This window comes from Petromyzon marinus, chromosome 43 (assembly GCF_048934315.1).
Source record: "Petromyzon marinus isolate PM22_M1 ecotype Great Lakes invasive population chromosome 43, UKy_Petmar_22M1.pri1.0, whole genome shotgun sequence".
Taxonomy (NCBI): domain Eukaryota; kingdom Metazoa; phylum Chordata; class Hyperoartia; order Petromyzontiformes; family Petromyzontidae; genus Petromyzon; species Petromyzon marinus.
In genome coordinates this window covers 16,647,473-16,665,920 of record NC_133709.1, presented here as the reverse complement: position 1 = coordinate 16,665,920, position 18,448 = coordinate 16,647,473, and the positions used below count along the sequence as shown (strand labels likewise).

Genomic DNA, 18,448 nt, shown 5'->3' with positions numbered 1-18,448 from the left:
ACCATACGGGGCGCCACAGTATGCAGGAGTTTGTGGGATCGATCCCGACCCTGACGCCTGCTGTATATTTGGAGTTTGCGTGTCTCTCTCTCCCCGTGGTCATGTGGTCTTTTCTCCGAGTCCTCCGGTTTTTCCCTGCACATTTAGAATGAACATCACGCTTTTAAGAGTATTTGGCTGCTGCTATAAATTAACACGCGATGATGATAAGCCACTTCGTGGGGCTATAATTTGTGATAGCCAAGTTGCTTCTGAAAAAGAGATGAATAGCTCAGTGGAGCCTGTATGCATGTATGTTGAGCTTCCTTTCCGCCGTACGTAGCCAACCGTGCTAACTAGAGGTGCGCGGGAAGGACGACAAACTAAAGCCTTACCTGGTAAAATATATATATTAGTTGGTGGACTTTAAGAAGTGGGCTCGCAATCCAGAGGTTCGCCGAACGTCCATTCGAACCCCTGGGGCAGCAGTTGAAAAGGTGGGGCGAGTTTCGTAAGTCCTTGGCGGTCACTGCGACATAGGTAGACGTACGGGAACCATGCGGGAGACGTGCAGATGACGTACGGTAGACGTGCGGCAGATGTGCGGGAGACATCTGGCAGATGTCGGTGTGGGGGAGATGTGCGGGTGATGTGCGAGAGACGTACGGGAGACCTACGGGGACGTACGGGTGAAGTGCGGGTGAAGTTCGGGTGAAGTTCGGGTGAAGTGCGGGTGACGTACGGGAGACATGCGGGAGGTATGTGGGAGGAGTGTGGGAGGAGTACGGAGGATGGCTCGGGGTTTAGGAATGTGGAGGCTGGGACCTGGCTCTCCCTCGGTGTGAGGCCGGGACGGACGCCGGCCCCGCTGGAATGTGCCCCTCCCTGCCCTGCCCCAGGCGCTATAAATACCGCGATTACCTTCTGATTTCACGCCTGCTGTTTTTTTTTCAGCCGTGCTAATTCAGGCCTTGTCATTCAAACGTACTGCTTCCTCTCTTGGTTGGGCCGCGCCCGGTGGCCGATGTTCACCGCCGCCACACGGCAAGAAGGGTCTGGGTTTGATTCCCGACTCGGTCATCTGTCTGTCTGCGCGTGGTTGTGTGCGTGCGTGCGTGCGTGCGCGCAGTCTGTGTTTGAGTAGCGCTGGCGTAGCGGTTAGCGCACTGCGCCACGAACCTGGGGCCCCGAGTTCGATTCCCACTCACGGCCAACACCAGTGACAATGATCCGAACCGGTCCTGGGCCTCCACCTGAACCGACTCAGCCTCAAAGGAGTAGCTGGTGCGGCGTGTAAACATCGCCACTGGGGAGACAAAAGCAACCGGGCGTGGTGCTGGCCACCCACCTCGGCACAGCAGCGAGAGCCAGAGAACGCTTGGCGGGTCCCGAGGCAAACCCGCCGTGCGCGTGTTGCAAACCCGGCTTGGCAACGCTCGACAGCGCTCACTCGAAGCTGTGACCCTCGACTACACTCCCGCCCCGCACTCGCACGCGCACTCGCGCACCAATACCAACATCCGCCTTCCGCCACTCAGCGGCGGTGACGACGACGCCGCTGCTCCTGTGCCAGGCCAAGTGCACTTTGAGGCCACACCGCGAGTGGCCTCTGCGCCTGCTTTTAAAAAAAAAGTGTTGGGTGCCTTTAAGAACGAGGTGGGGATCTTGAGAAAGACTTGGGGCCTTTAAGAACGAGGTGGGCTCTTTAAGCGTCTCTGAAGAGTGGTTGTCGATTGACCGGTGCTGCAAGCATGCAGGTGGAGAATGCCTGTTTGGTAGAGACTGCGAGGTCTTGTTGACAGATTGAACGACCTCCCAGTTCGTCCACAGCATGACAATGTGGGGGGTGGGGGTAGGGTTCAAGTGAAAGGTTGCACCGTTGACACTGCTGCCTGATGGCGTCGCCGCCTAACCAGTTCCCACGGCTGCACCCCTTCGACCTGACCGGGTCCCCTGCTGCCCGCGGCTGACGGCCGTGGTGCGTCCTGTGTGTGCGCGCGCGATTGGGTATGGGGAGCGCCAGTGTTGTGGTTGGTGCTGCGCGATGAACCCGGCGACCCGAGTTCAATTCCCGCTCGTGGCCAACACCGGTGACGATTGTCTGAACCGGTCCTGGGCTTCCCCTAGGTCGACGCGACCTCAAATGAGTACCTGGTGCGGTGTGTAAACATCGCCACTCGGGAGACAAAGGCGGTCGGGCGTGGTGCTGGTCACGCGCCCCCTCGTGTACGGCGCCGGTCTTCATAGGTGCCACTCGCTAACAGCACTTGCCCCAAAAGTGTTCAGGCGACACTCGGGATCTTTGTCTTTGATTGGACACAACAGTGTGTGATTGGGCGGGTTGCTTTGCCGTGGCGTAACGCCGCTTGTGGGTTGCCTCTCTCGAATCCGTTGACTCGGAACGCCGGAGCGGCCACGTTGTCGGGCAGAATGCACCGGGAGCGGGTCGGAAGGTTCCCGTGCGTGCGTTGAACTTGGCGGGAGAAGCGCTGGGCCAGAGACATCCAAATGTGGCTCTCCGATGTCCGTCGCCTCGCCCCGGGTGCTGAATGCAGCAGCTCGCGTTCGTATTTGTATGCCGTTGCCAGCTACTTAGCGGCAGTTTGATGAACGCTGGCCGGTGTTATTTAATATCTTCACACTTACGCCTTCAGGTGCAATTTATCCTTTTGTTTTTAATATCCATAGTCACATTGTGCCGTATTTTTATTTATTCTTGCATTCGGTATATGGCTGTTACATTTACCTATTTTTTTTATATCGTGCGTCTTCTTAAATTGACCTTGATGTAGCTCAGGTCGCCCTCGCAACAGAGGCGATGATGTTGTCCCTCGTGCCTCGACGGATTCTAGGTACAGTGAGGGAAAAACAGTATTTGATCCCCTGCTGATTTTGTACGTTTGCCCACTGACAAAAAAAATGATCAGTCTATAATTTTAATGGTAGGTTTATTTGAACAGTGAGAGACAGAATAACAACAACAAAATCCAGAAAAACGCATGTCAAAATTTTATAAATTGATTTGCATTTGAATGAGGGAAATAAGTATTTGAACCCCCTCTGCAAAACATGGCTTAGTACTTGGTGGCAAACCCCTTGTTGGCAATCACAGAGGTCAGACGTTTCTTGTAGTTGGCCACCAGGTTTGCACACATCTCAGGAGGGATTTTGTCCCACTCCTATTTGCAGATCTTCTCCAAGTCATTAAGGTTTCGAGGCTGACGTTTGGCAACTCGAACCTTCAGCTCCCTCCACAGATTTTCTATGGGATTAAGGTCTGGAGACTGGCTAGGCCACTCCAGGACCTTAATGTGCTTCTTCTTGAGCCACTCCTTTGTTGCCTTGGCCGTGTGTTTTGGGTCATTGTCATGCTGGAATACCCATCCACGACCCATTTTCAATGCCCTGGCTGAGGGAAGGAGGTTCTCACCCAAGATTTGACGGTACATGGCCCCGTCCATCGTCCCTTTGATGCGGTGAAGTTGTCCTATCCCCTTAGCAGAAAAACACCCCCAAAGCATAATGTTTCCACCTCCATGTTTGACGGTGGGGATGGTGTTCTTGGGGTCATAGGCAGCATTCCTCCTCCAAACACGGCGAGTTGAGTTGATGCCAAAGAGCTCCATTTTGGTCTCATCTGACCACAACACTTTCACCCAGTTGTCCTCTGAATCATTCAGATGTTCATTGGCAAACTTAAGATGGTCTTGGCCATGGTGGAGAGTTTGGAATCTGATTGATTAATTGCTTCTGTGTACAGGTGTCTTTTATAAAGGTAACAAGCTGAGATTAGGAGCTCTCCCTTTAAGAGTGCTCCTAATCTCAGCTCGTTACCTGTATAAAAGACACCTGGGAGCCAGAAATCTTTCTGATTGAGAGGGGGTCAAATACGTATTTCCCTCATTAAAATGCAAATCAATTTATAACATTTTTGACATGCGTTTTTCTGGATTTTCTTATTGTTATTCTGTCTCTCACTGTTCAAATAAACCTACCATTAAAATTATAGACTGATCATTTCTTTGTCAGTGGGCAAACGTACAAAATCAGCAGGGGATCAAATACTTTTTTCCCTCACTGTATGTACGTGTGTAGGCCTGTATGTTTAACTTCTTTCGCACCGTACGTCGCCAACCGTGCTTATCGGAGGTGGGGGGGGGGGGAGGACGAGAAACCAAACACAAAAAGCAGTTCTAAAGAAATGAGTTTGTCAGTCTTGACGATTTAAAAGTGCTTGGGTCCAGTGGCTTCCTAATATCGGAAGGAAGAGCATTCCAGACGGCCGCAGAAGTGCATCTGAAAAGTGCCGCACAATGCGGTGACCGCCATTGTTCGATGGCGAGCCGAAAGCCGCTGCTATGAGAATGACCGGAGTTTGCGTGACGATGGTTTATGCTCCTTGACGAGATCAGCAAGGTACTGTGGTTCATTTGTGGCGAGCACTTTGTGTTAAAAGCTTCCCTCTAACGCCCCGTTGCTGCTGCTGCTGCTGCCGCTGCTGCCGCTACCGCTGCCGCTGCTGCTGCTGCTGCTACCGCTGCTGCTGCTGCTGCTGCGCTTGCAGGAGGAGGAGCTGCGAAACGGCGCGGAGCTCAAGTACGCCCACCTCAAGGAGCAGCTGCACGTGTTCGTGATGGTGAACGCGCCGCCCAAGGAGGCGTATGCACGCATGGCGGCCGCCATCGCCGAGCTGCAAAACTTCCTCCAGCCGGTGAGCAGGCCTCGCCCGGCAAATGAGGGGCAATGCAAAGAGAAAAGGTCTCTCTCTCTCTCTCTCCCCCCCGCCCCCCTCCCTCCCTCGTATAGCCTGTAAGAGACTGTTGGGACACGTGCTGTGAGCGGGTGGCGAGCGCCTACGAAGGCCGGCACGGCACGCACACGAGGGGGTGGGTGGCTGGTACAGTGGCGATGTTTACCGCGCACTGCACTGGGTACTCATTTGAGGATGAGTCGACCTTGGGGAAGGCCCCAGGACCGGTTCAGGTAATCGTCACCGGTGTTTGCCCATGAGCGGGAATCGAACTCGGGTCGCCGGGTTCGTAACACATCGCGGAGTGTAATAACATCGCCACTGGGGAGACAAAGGCGGTCGGGAGTGGTGCTGGCCACCCATCCCTCGTGTACCGTGCCGGCCTTCATGGGGTGCTACCCTCTAACAGCGGCACTTGCTCCTACAGTTTGCTAAGGCTATGCGGGGTATCTTTGTCTTTGTAGGACTACGAAACGAACGGGCAGTCGAGTTACATGAACGGCGAAGAGGAGGAGGCCTACGCCCTGGTGCCAGCTCCCGCGAGCCATGGGCCGCCCGGGAGAGGCCGCCCCGTGTCTCGTCAAGCCCCCCACCACATGGCACGGTGAGAATTAGCTTCTTCCTCTTCTTAATCTTCCTCGTCTTCTTGCCTGCAACCTGCGTGACGAGCAACGTCTACGACTCGCTGGGACGGTCCGAGTTCACCGCTGTTCAACTCCTGTCTGGTTTCACACGGCGACTCCGATGCTTACGTAGAGGCCTCGTAGACTTGCGTGGAGTTCCTCGAGACTCGTAGGCTCGCGTAGAATTTGCGCTGCTTCGCTCCCTGTGTGGTTTTGACAAAAATAATCGGGAGACCCAAAAGTCGTTGCTGCGCGGAGGGGAATCATCGACTTCCGCAAATAGTCGCGGACTTGCGTAGAGACTCATTGACTCACGCAGGGTTCACTTCGCCCACCGCTTTGTGACCGATGGTCCGCGCGGTCTTGCTACATTAGCACACGGTCATTCGCGTCTGCCATGAGACGTCAGCCACTCCGTACCCTTTAATTACCCCCATCCGTACCCATTAATTACCCCAGGATGTGAAATAAACCCATTGATTGCTGGCCGCGGGCCACCTCTCTGTGCAGGGCGGACGCGCCGACAAAACAACACGCGGGATGCCGTTTTCTTTGTTGGTTTTGCATTCGATTTTAATCGCGGTCGCTGCGAAAGAGGCCCGCAATCGGAGTTTGAACAGACGAGAGAGTTTTGGCCGTTGCTCGAATCGAGCAGAAGGCGATAAGAACTTGGCGGAGAAGGAGGGAGGGGGAGAAAAGAGGAGGACGGGAGAGGGAGGGGGAAGGGAGTGGGAGGAGCAGGAGGGCGGAGGGAAGGGGAGGAGGCAGGGAGGGAGGAGGGGGAGGGAACGAGTAGGGAGGAAGGAGTGTGGCAAGGTGGCGTCGATGATGATTGATTAGCCGTGCCCGTGGAAAGGTCACCCGCGTATGCAAATAGCGTAGAGCGTCATCGTGTGACTCACGGTGACTGCGCGAGCCGCCGCCGCGTGCGTGCGTGTCACGTGTGCGTGCGTGTCACGTGTGCGTGCGTGTCACGTGTGCGTGCGTGTCACGTGTGCGTGCGTGTCACGTGTGCGTGCGTGTCACGTGTGCGTGCGTGTCACGTGTGTGCCATGCGTGCGTGCGCTCGACGAAGTGGCCCCGCAAGCCGCCCTTTCGGCGGTCTCGTTTTCCTCCCGTCTCACGACACAAATCTACACGTGTGTGTGTGGGGGGGGGGGTTGGGGGCCGTGTGACGGCCGGCACCCGTTGCCGGCGTTGCTGGGAACGATCTCGACCCCCCCCCCCTCCCTCCTTCTGTCGGACCAGCACACGTGTAACGGTAGTGGTGCGGGGTGGTTGAGCGAGTGGGGTGTAGGGAAGTGGCGGCCGTGATCATCATGACTCGCTCGTCCCATCGGGTCCAGAAGAGGAGTCATCCTCACGACCAGAGTGAGGATGACTCCAGGCTACGGCTCTCAATGGCGGTGTGGCGAGTAAACGCGTTCGGCCGCGTCGCTCGCCGGCGCGCCTTAACGCCATTTATCTTCACGCGTTCCTCCCCCCCCCAAAATATCGATTGTGAATCAAGGTTTTCAGCATTGTCTTTAAAGGGGGTTTGCCTTTTAATTGCCAGTGAAACCGTGGGCAAGCGCGTTCGTTTCAAAGCGCAAAGTGAACTGTGCCGGGCGCAAAGTGTTGCGTTCAACAGGGTGGTCAGTTTTAATATCGGAGAGACTTTGGTCTGCGCGGGTGATAAATCTACCGTTCCTCGCTCGGCAGATGCGGCTAAAACGATTCCGGTAGTCATTCGTTTTAATGCTCAGTAGTTTATTGCATCCTGTTACGTCGCAATAGCACGCAAACATTTGTACAGGGCGATAAAGTTGGCACGAAGAAACATTAAAATGTTCAAAAGTCAGTCGCTACGCAAGGTCCATAAAGCTGCCTTTCGTGGTAATTATCTTTATTAAAGATGTTTATGGCTCGTGGTGGTGGTGGTGGTGGTATGATGATGATGGCCTGGCAAGGTGTCTCTGCGGGTGTTGTGGTGGCGACGCGTGTTTCTGATTGAGCACGTTTCCTCCGCCTTCCTCCCTTCTTCATCTCCCTCCTCCCCCTCCCCACCTCGTCCCCCTCCCCACCTCCTCCTTCTTGCCTTACTCCGCATCCCCGTCCCCAACCCCACCTGCTCCTTACGCAACCTGCCCCTTTCTCACGTTCCTCCCCCTCTCCTCCCCTTAATCTCCCTCTCATCCTCCCCCTCTCCTCCTCATCCCACTTCCTGCTTCTTCCTCACCCTCCCCCTCTCTTCATCCTCCCCTCCTCCCCACCTCCTCCCTTTTCTCCCGTTCCCCACCTCCTCCTCCTCACCTTCCACCCCTCTCCTCCTCCCCATTCTCACCCTCCCCTCCTCCCTCTCCTCATCCCCACCTCCCTGTGCCCCCGTGGCGGAGCAGCAGCAGCAGCAGTGGCCACGTGGTGGCTGCGGTAGCGCTGCCCATGTCTCGCCCCGTGCGCGTGGTGCGCGCGCCGCACGGCGCCGTGCCAGGCGCGGTGCCCGCCCGCCCCCATGCGCGCGACGCCCACGACGTGTACATGGCGGCGCCGGCGCCAACGCACGGAGAATACGTGAGTGGCACCACGCGCCCCCCACCACCACCACCACCACGCACGCTCCCCCGATGTAGCGCCCACCACCACCACCACCACCACCACGCACGCTCCCCCATGAGGCGGTGTTCACACACGAGGCGGTGTTCACACACACACGAGGCGGTGTTCACACACACGAGGCGGTGTTCACACACACTAGGCGGTGTTCACACACACATTAGGCGGTGTTCACACACACGAGGCGGTGTTCACACACACGAGGCGGTGTTCACACACACGAGGCGGTGTTCACACACACGAGGCGGTGTTCACACACACTAGGCGGTGTTCACTCACATTAGGCGGTGTTCACACACACGAGGCGGTGTTCACACACATTAGGCGGTGTTCACACACACGAGGCGGTGTTCACACACATTAGGCGGTGTTCACACACACGAGGCGGTGTTCACACACACATGGGGCGGTGTTCATTCACATGAGGCGGTGTTCACACACACTAGGCGGTGTTCACACACATTAGGCGGTGCTCGATACCCATTTGTGGCTGTGTCTGCCTAGACGAGGGCCGAGATTTCGCCCTGCCATCGACCGTTGGATTATTTGGCAATGGGCGCGTCTCAAGGGCTGCCTCCGTCGCACTGTCCGGCGCGTGTCCGGTAGCCTGTGCTAAGTTAACTTTTTTGCGCGTCGTGCCGGGGCAATTTTCGCCAAGTAAAACTCTCCCGTAATTTTGTCGATTGTCTGAGCACGAAATTTAAAAAAACTAACGTTTGTATTAGGGCTGAATGATTCATAGATTTCAAGTCGAAATCGCAATTTGAAACAATGCAATTAGCAAATCGCAAAGGCTGCGATTTTTTGCGATTTTAAAAGTTAACAATTGTTCTATGTTTGATTGTTCTATTTCACTTCAAACATTTTCATAAATACACGCTGGAAGCAATTCATATATTTTAAGTCCTCATCCTTGCATTAGAATATATAGAACAGTTCGTATTTTGATGGTATCACGTGGTAATGCTCCATCACGTGTTTAAAATCTACTACACAGTGAATATTGAACTGAAGCTTGACTTGAAAAAATTTTTATCTCAATATCTGTCGGAAAAAATCTCAATTCGAGCGTTGCCGCGCTGCTGCGCTAGAGTTCTGTGCGGCGACGGTGACGCCGATCGGCGCGGTCGGGATAAAAGCGTAAAGTCGCGTGGAAGTTACGACACCAACAAAGTTTGAAAGCGAGTCGGCGAGTTCGCGTCGGGCTGCGAGCTGCCGCCGCGAAGGGCTCGCCGCCGTCTTCGTCGTCGCCGTCTTCGGCGGCGGCGGCGGCTGGTGGTGGTGGTGTTCAGAAGGGGCGCGCAAACGAACGGATAAATTAATCATCGCCACGATGCAAATAACCGGGGCGGGGTCGTGTTTCAGACGAAACATCCCTCGGGGCGCCGTTTTGCCGAAGAACTCGTTCGATAGTTTAGTTCTATGAGCTTGCCGCCCGCTTAAAAGTTCGTGGTGCCTGCCCCGGGAAAGGGGGGAACTCTGGATTGGCGCCAGCGCGGTTGCGCATGAACTGATGAAGGTCGCTAGACTTGTTACGTGCACGTGCATGTCTGACGACCGCCCGCAGCGTAACAGAGACCACGGCGCTTCTCAGGGCGTTCGTTAGAATCTGATGGGAAAAACGTCGCTGTAAGGCATCTCGACGAATATATTTGTACGTGCGTGTGTGTGTGTGTGTGTTGAAATTATTTCGCACCATATGTAGCCGATGGTACTCATCGGAGGTGCGGGGGAAGGACGACAGACTAAACGCACAAAAAGCAGGTTCTAAAGAGATTATTTTAAATCTAGATAATGATGTAAAAGTACATAGCTCCAGTGACTTCCTAATATCGGAAGAAAAAGCATTCCAGACGGCCGCAGAAGCGCATCTGAAAGCGCGCGTGATGCGGTGACCGATTCTGTTCGATGGCTTAGCCAGACGCCGCTGCTGCGAGGGTGACCTCGCTCGGTGTTGCAGCACTGCACGTACAAAAGCACCCGGCCTTCATCCAGACGGCCACCTCAACAGAACCGAGTAAGCGGACATTTTGTCATTCAGCCCACCAAATTGGAGAGTCGATGGGACCGATTCAGACAGCTTTAGATGGCCCGCGTTATTCCCGACTCTTGTGAACCGGTGGTCTAATCAACAAGCCGGCCGCACGATCCAAGTTCTTTTGAGCCGCTGCTCTGGACTACAGCTTCAGCCTATGCGACGGTGCGCATGCGCGCGCCTCCCGGCGCCACGTTCGTCTCGAGCTGCTGGACATCTGTGAACTACTGAACATCTGTGACTTACTATACATGTGTGAAACTACTGGACATCTTTAACACTACTAGACATGTGTGAACTACAGGACATGTGTGAAACTACTGGACATGTGTGAAACTACTGGACATGTGTGAAACTACTGGACATGTATGAACTACTGGACATGTGTGAAACTACTGTACATGTGTGAAACTACTGGACATGTGTGAAACTACTGGACATGTGTGAAACTACTGGACATGTATGAACTACTGGACATGTGTGAAACTACTGGACATCTTTGAAACTACTAGACATGTGTGAAACTTCTGGACATGTGTGAACTACTGGACATGTGTGAACTACTGGACATGTGTGAAACTACTGGACGTGTGTGAAACTACTGGACATGTGTGAAACTACTGGACATGTGTGAACTACTGGACATGTGTGAAACTACTGGACATCTTTGAAACTACTAGACATGTGTGAAACTACTGGACATCTTTGAAACTACTGGACATGTGTGAAACTACTGGACGTGTGTGAAACTACTGGACATGTGTGAAACTACTGGACGTGTGTGAAACTACTGGATCTCTGTGAAACTACTGGACGTCTTTGGGGAGAAAAAAAAAGAGATTTATTAGCCAACTCATTATCAGATCACCTCTGGTGCAAATCACATGTTCTGATTGGTTCTGGCGTGTGACGTCCGTATTTTTTTGCACTGCAGGAATACGAGGAGGAGACGTACACAGTCAGCTACGAGAACACCGCGTCCAACCCCAGCAGGTGGGTCCCGCACGGCGCACCCACGTGCATCTGCACTCATCACAGTGATTCATTTGGATATGTATATCAAGACTAAACTACGACTAAAATAATTCAATTTCAACCAGGTAAGGTCCCACTGAGCTATGTAGCTCATTGGGCAGAAGCGACCTGGCCCATCGCAAACAATAGCTCAACGAAGTGGCTTATCGTCATCATCATCATCATGTGGACATTTATAGCAGCAGCTAAATACTCTAAACATGTGGTGACGTTGATTCTAAATGTGGAGGGGAAAAACCAGAGGCCCCGGAGAAATATCCACGTCTCCATGGGGAGAGAGAGACGCAAACTCTAAATATACAGCAGTCGTCTGAGTCGGGATCGAACCCATGACCTCCTGTATACCAGGCGAGGTAGTTAACATCTCCTAGCCAACGCGGCGCCCTACCCACTCATGCATATATACGTGTGTGTCTACGCGATGCCTCCGGTCCGGCTGGTGTGGAGCCCATTGGCTGAGGCCTAGCAAGCGAGGAGCGGCGCCCATTGGCTGAGGCCTAGCAAGCGAGGAGCGGCGCCCATTGGCTGAGGCCTAGCAAGCGAGGAGCGGCGCCCATTGGCTGAGGCCTAGCAAGCGAGGAGCGGCGCCCATTGGCTGAGGCCTAGCAAGCGAGGAGCGGCGCCCATTGGCTGAGGCCTTGCAAGCGAGGAGCGGCGCCCATTGGCTGAGGCCTAGCAAGCGAGGAGCGGCGCCCATTGGCTGAGGCCTAGCAAGCGAGGAGCGGCGCCCATTGGCTGAGGCCTAGCAAGCGAGGAGCGGCGCCCATTGGCTGAGGCCTAGCAAGCGAGGAGCGGCGCCCATTGGCTGAGGCCTAGCAAGCGAGGAGCGGCGCCCATTGGCTGAGGCCTAGCAAGCGAGGAGCGGCGCCCATTGGCTGAGGCCTAGCAAGCGAGGAGTGGCGCCCATTGGCTGAGGCCTAGCAAGCGAGGAGCGGCACCCATTGGCTGAGGCCTAGCAAGCGAGGAGCGGCGCCCATTGGCTGAGGCCTAGCAAGCGAGGAGCGGCGCCCATTGGCTGAGGCCTTGCAAGCGAGGAGCGGCGCCCATTGGCTGAGGCCTTGCAAGCGAGGAGCGGCGCCCAATGCGGCGCACGGCCGTGGTTCTCGGCAGCCCCTCCCCCCCCCCCCCCTGTTGAGGCCGTGCAAGCGTAGCCTTTAGCCTTCGCCTTGCCAAGCTGTGGCTTGGCAAGGCTGTGGCAAAGCTGTGGCTTGGCAAGGCGTGTCCATCTGGTGCTCGCCGAGCTGCATTGGCTTCCGATTACCGAACGAATTACGTTGTCAGGTCACGCTCATTACACACAAAGTGCTTGCCACAATTGAAGCACAATACCTCGCTGATCTCGTCATCACATGATCTCCGGTCATGCTCGCAGTTGCGGCTTTTGGCTAGCCATCGAACAAAGATGGACACCGCATCGAACACTTTCGGATGCGCTTCTGCGGCCGTCTGGAACGCTCTTCCTTCCGATATTAGAAAGCCACTGGAGCTATGCACTTTTAAATAATCTAGATTGACAAACTCATTTTTTTTTTAAACTGCTTTTTGTGTTTATTTTGTTGTCTTGCCCCCGCACCTCCGATAAGCATGGTTGTCTACGTATGGTGTGAAAGAAGTTCAACGTACACACGCACGTGAACTCTCACCATACAACCCTGCACGACAATGCGGTCAGGCTTGGCGTGCAGGAGGTTTTCGCGGCCACATCACGAATCGTTAATCGTTTTTTGGGTTAGGCCACATCGCCATCTGGGCCCATTAACACCGACTCCTCACCGCGTGGCTGCTACTACTGCTGCCTCTCCCCGCTCGTACGTACGTACGTTGAAATTCTTCAGCGCTGTGCGTAGCCAACCGTGCCAATCGTGTTTCCGCCTCTCGAGTGCCTTCTCCCCGCCGTTCTGAGCGTAAATACTTTGCAGCGCGTTACAAGCTGCCACCAGTAACCACGGCGAGTCGCCGAGATCACAGCGCCACCGAGGGCCCCGACACGTCCAACGGCCCCGGCAACAAACGGCCCCGGCCGGGGTGCAGGTGGACGCGAGCGTGACGCATCCCTCGCCGTCGCTCGCGACTGACCGCCGCTGTTGTTTTGTGTTGCCAGCAGCGCACGGTACTACGCGTACGGACACGAAGAATACGGTGAGAGCCTGCGAGCGTCCCGCTCGAACACGACGCTCACGCACAACACCAGGCTAACCGCTACATTACAGTACATACACACAGTACATCTACAGAGTACATATACACAGTACATACACACAGTACATCTACAGAGTACACATACACAGTACATACACACAGTACATACTCACAGTACATCTACACAGTACATACACACAGTACATACACACAGTACATCTACAGAGTACACATACACAGTACATACACACAGTACATACTCACAGTACATCTACAGAGTACACATACACAGTACATACACACAGTACATACACACAGTACATCTACACAGTACATACACACAGTACATACACACAGTACATCTACAGAGTACACATACACAGTACATACACACAGTACATACTCACAGTACATCTACAGAGTACACATACACAGTACATACACATAGTACATACACACAGTACATCTACACAGTACATACACACAGTACATACACACAGTACATCTACAGAGTACATATACACAGTACATACACACAGTACATATACACAGTAAATACACACAGTACATCTACAGAGTACATATACACAGTACATACACACAGTACATCTACAGAGTACATATACACAGTACATACACAGAGTACATATACACAGTACATACACACAGTACATACACACAGTACATATACACAGCACATACACACAGTACATCTACAGAGTACATATACACAGTACATACACACAGTACATCTACAGAGTACATATACACAGTACATACACACAGTACATCTACAGAGTACATATACACAGTACATACACACAGTACATACACACAGTACATATACACAGCACATACACACAGTACATCTACAGAGTACATATACACAGTGCATACACACAGTACATCTACAGAGTACATATACACAGTACATACACACAGTACATCTACAGAGTACATATACAGAGTACATACACACAGTACATCTACAGAGTACATGTACAGAGTACATACACACAGTACATCTACAGAGTACATATACACAGTACATACACACAGTACATCTACAGAGTACATATACACAGTACATACACACAGTACATCTACAGAGTACATATACACAGTACATACAGTACATCTACAGAGTACATATACACAGTACATACACACAGTACATGTACATATACAGAGTATATATGTAGTACATATACACACACAGACAGGCCCCTTAACTGAAACGCTGGCTGATAGAAACGCCTTGTTGTACCCAATTGAACATTTCAAATATAGCTCGTGGCTATGACAAAAAATTTTTTACACAAAGCAATTCGTGGCAAGCTTAGCCAGCCATTACATTTCCGTTCCATTAGGTGCGTGGGTGTGTGTGTGGGCGTGTGTGTGTGGGGGCGTGTGTGGGCGTGTGTATGAGCCTGTGTGTGTGCATGCACGGCACGCCTCATTTAAGGCACGCCTCAAATGAGTGCGTGGTGCTGTGTGTAGTAAACATCACCAGTGGGGGACACAAAGGCGTCCGGGCGTGGTGCTGACCACCCACCCCCCTCGTGTGCTGTGCCGGCCTTGATGGGTGCTGCTCGTGAACAGCACTTGCTCTGACAGTCTGTTACAGGCTACAGGGGGGACATTTGTCTTTGTGCGTGCCCACTCCCTCGAGCTGTGGCGCCCATAACGTGTTCATCCAGACTGCTGTGCAACGCAGCTTAGGCGTTTGTTTTGTTGTTGTAGTTGTTGTTGTTTAAACGAAGCTGATTTCGAGTAATATTTCGTTGCCTATCTTAACCAAGAAACTCTACGCGGCGTGGCGCCGTGATAGAGGTACCCATCGACCTCACGATTGGGAGGCCGTCAGTTTTAATCCTGGTGGGATCCTCAGGGGGTCATGTCCGCTTCTCACGGGCCGGATGGATTCTTTGAGCCGCCGTGACGCAGACGCCGGGGGTAAAAAAAAAATTTGAGAACTAAAAACGTGAAATTCCCGGTGGGTGGGAGCCTTGCGGTTCGGCGAGCGAGCGAGGCGTCGCGTGCCCCTCGGCGGCCAGAGTTGGCGGTGGCCGCCCTGCGGGGAGAGCTCTGCAGGGAGAGCTCTGCCCCTCGCCATGGCAACGTGGAAATCCACTGCCGGCTCACGGCCGCCGCCGAAGGCCATCCCAGTGCAGCGACCGCTCGTTTCTGCTTCTCTGACCGCTGACAAAAAATCATGAAACGTCCCCGCGGTGTCGCCGCCGTCGTCGTGACGCCCGTGGGCGCCGTTGACACGGCCGCGCGTCCCTCCCTCTGTGCGTGCGTGGGCCTGCTGCAGGTCCCGAGGAGTGGTCCCGAGCGCCGCAGGCCCCGCTCAAGGCGGACCCGCCGAGCCGCGTGCGCAAGGGCGTCTATCGTCCCCATCCCTACGATAGATACTGAATCCGTCCGTGCCGGGGGGGGTGGCATGGCGGGCGGGCGGGCGGGCGGGCGGGCTGAAGGGCCGGCCGTCGTCCCACCTGAGAGGTCGGGTAACCCCGCCGCCGCCGCCGCCGCCGCCACGGCCCCCCCTTCTCTTCGTCCCGACAAACGCTCTCCGTTGCCGCAAGCTCGCCCGCCCGCCCGCCCGCTCGCGCCCCACCCACCCCCCCCCAACTCGGCACGAGCGGCATCGGCCTCCCGCTCTGTGTTGCCACCTCTTCAAGGTACCGAAGTAACAGGCGAAGACGTGTCCCGGAAAAAGGACAGACTTCGCACGGTGCCGGAAGACGGGAGGATTGTGCGTGCGTGCGTGCGTGGATCCCCAAGGCGGCTGACGCGACTCCGGGATGTGCAGTGTCCCCGAGAAGACCGAAGGAATTCCCCCGGATAGCTCCTCGCCAAGAGCAACCACTCCTAGGCCGGTTGTAACCCACAAAGTCCTCTACACACACACTACACACACACACTGCTACACACACTACACACACACTACACACACACTACACACACACTACACACACACACTGCACACACACTACACATACACACTACACACACTACACACACTACACATACCACACACACACTACACATACTACACACACTACACACACACTACACACACTACACACACACAGTACACACACACTACACATACTACACACTACACATACTACACACACTACACACACACACACTACACACACACACTACACACACTCGACATAAACTACACACACACCACACACACACTACGCACAAACACTACACACACTACGCACAAACACTACACACAAACACTACACACACTATGCACAAACACTACACACACGCTCGACATAAACTACACACACACCACACACACACAAACACCACACATACTACACACACACTACACACACACAACACACTACACGCAACACACACTCAGCATAATCTATACACACACTACACACACACTACACACTAGACACAAACTGCACACAAAGTCTGCACAAAGCCCACACAAAGTCTGCACAAAGCCCACACAAACTACATACCATAATCCCTCGTGCTCCTGTACACCCTCTCGCCTGCCCGCACGCACCCTCCCATCCGCCACAACACCTCAGGAGATAACAGTGCATCATTTTCCGTGAAGAGATTGCTGAGATCCCGTGGCGTTCCTGCGGCTTCCGCCATCTGCCGCATGTCTCAACTTGTTGGGCTGCGAGCGAAGCACAGGCGCCGGGCTTCAGGGCGCGCGAGCACCGCCACCACTACCACCGCCACCACTACCACCGCCACCACCACCACTGCCGCCACCACTACCACCGCCGCCACCACCACCGCCACCACTACCACTGCCGCCACCACTATCACTACCACCGCCACTACCACCGCCACCACCACCGCCGCCACCACTACCACCGCTGCTACCACTACTACCGCCGCCGCCACTACCACCGCCGCTACCGCTACCACCGCCACTACCACCGCCGCCACCATCACCGCCGCCACCACCACCACCGCCACCACCGCCGCCACCGCCGCCACCACCACCGCCGCCACCACTACCACCGCCGCCACCACTACCACCGCCGCCGCCACCACGACGATTAAGACGATGGGAGCTCGTCAGCACCGCCGCCGTAGTCGTCGTCGTCTCCGCCGTTGTGCGGTGGAGGTGATGGTGGTGGTGGTGGTGGCGGGGACGATGGGGGGCGGTGGCCGGATTAGCGACGCCGAGTTTTGACATTCTTCGCCGTTCACTTGGAGGGATTAGCTAGGATTTCTTTGGGCAGTGTCTCACGTGCCCTCCCGCAATCAAAACAACTCGCGGGGCCGTCGGTGTCACCTGGCATGGGATTTGCGGTGGCGTCGCGATTCGGTTTCTCGGTTTCCCGACGCGGTCGAGGTTTTTTAAAATGAAAAATATTCTTTAAGGGGGTGGGGGGGTGGGGGGTGGGGGGAATCGTTTGTGTGAGTGGCCGGGCTTCACAGAGGCAACGCCATCGAGGGTAAGAAAAATGTAAAAGCGCCGAAGGGCTCCATCCGCTCGGGTTACGGCGCGGGATTGTTATTCTTCAACTCCGCCCGAGTCGCACACGGAGACTGCTGTTTGTAGAGTGCTCTTTTCATTGGCTCGTCGGGGTCGCAAGAGCGTGGCGAGCTTCTAAAAAAACAACTACCGTAAGGAAAACAAACAAAATAATCCACGAAGTTAACTCCTCGCTGCCCTTTTGTCAGTCCACTGCCGCACTGAAGGCGTACGAGTCACTGCCGCGCTGGTCGGTGCAGAGTCGTGAACGTGCCGTTGAAACCCCCGTTCTCAACGCCTCTCGGCAACTCCACATGCCTAAATCCAACCCCACGTTTGTTTGTTTGTTTTTTTTCCTCCCCTGCGCCTGCCCGACTGCCTCTCCCCGCCAAAGCAAGCATTCGCTCTCGTACCCACGGGAGCGATAGTCTTGTGCGTACGAGAGCATCGCTCTCGCGCAAGCCCCCCGCCCGCTGTCTCTACGGCGACTTGGGACGCGCGTTTCGCGGTCCTGGACGCGCGCGCTAATCCGCGCGTATATATATTTACGTGTCCACCCTTCGCGTGCGTGCGTGCGCTGCCCGGTGTGATGGGGTGAAACCCGTGTTGTTGGTTTAGGAAGCGAAAGATCCCCCCCCCCCCCGCGAGAAGAGATGAAAGGTGGGAAGGCTGAAAAGATCCCCCCCGCGTGGGCGTGCGAGGTGGTGAACCGTCAGCCAGCTAAGTGTGCGGATACCCAGTCGGCCGGCCGCGCACAGAGCGGGGAGGTGGCGAAAGACGCGCCGCCTCCTTTGTGTCGGCCGTCGTCGCTGGGC

General features: G+C 54.8%; 1 protein-coding gene across 3 annotated transcripts in view; it reads left to right on the top strand.

The window, feature by feature from the left end:
- Window positions 1-16,624, top strand: part of LOC116957787 (KH domain-containing, RNA-binding, signal transduction-associated protein 2-like) — a 72,974-nt gene extending 56,350 nt beyond the window's left edge. Inside the window, exons 4-9 of one of the 3 annotated variants that reach the window (XM_076073862.1) lie at window positions 4,544-4,690; window positions 5,194-5,333; window positions 7,734-7,902; window positions 10,914-10,972; window positions 13,116-13,153; window positions 15,471-16,624. In XM_076073862.1, coding sequence (XP_075929977.1) covers window positions 4,544-4,690; window positions 5,194-5,333; window positions 7,734-7,902; window positions 10,914-10,972; window positions 13,116-13,153; window positions 15,471-15,574 — 657 coding nt within the window. In that variant the 3' untranslated portion in view covers window positions 15,575-16,624. Of the gene's footprint in view, window positions 1-4,543; window positions 4,691-5,193; window positions 5,334-7,730; window positions 7,903-10,913; window positions 10,973-13,115; window positions 13,154-15,470 lie in introns of all 3 variants that reach the window. The other 2 variants (XM_032980150.2, XM_032980149.2) reach the window with 2 other exon arrangements.
- Window positions 16,625-18,448: the final 1,824 nt, after the last annotated feature.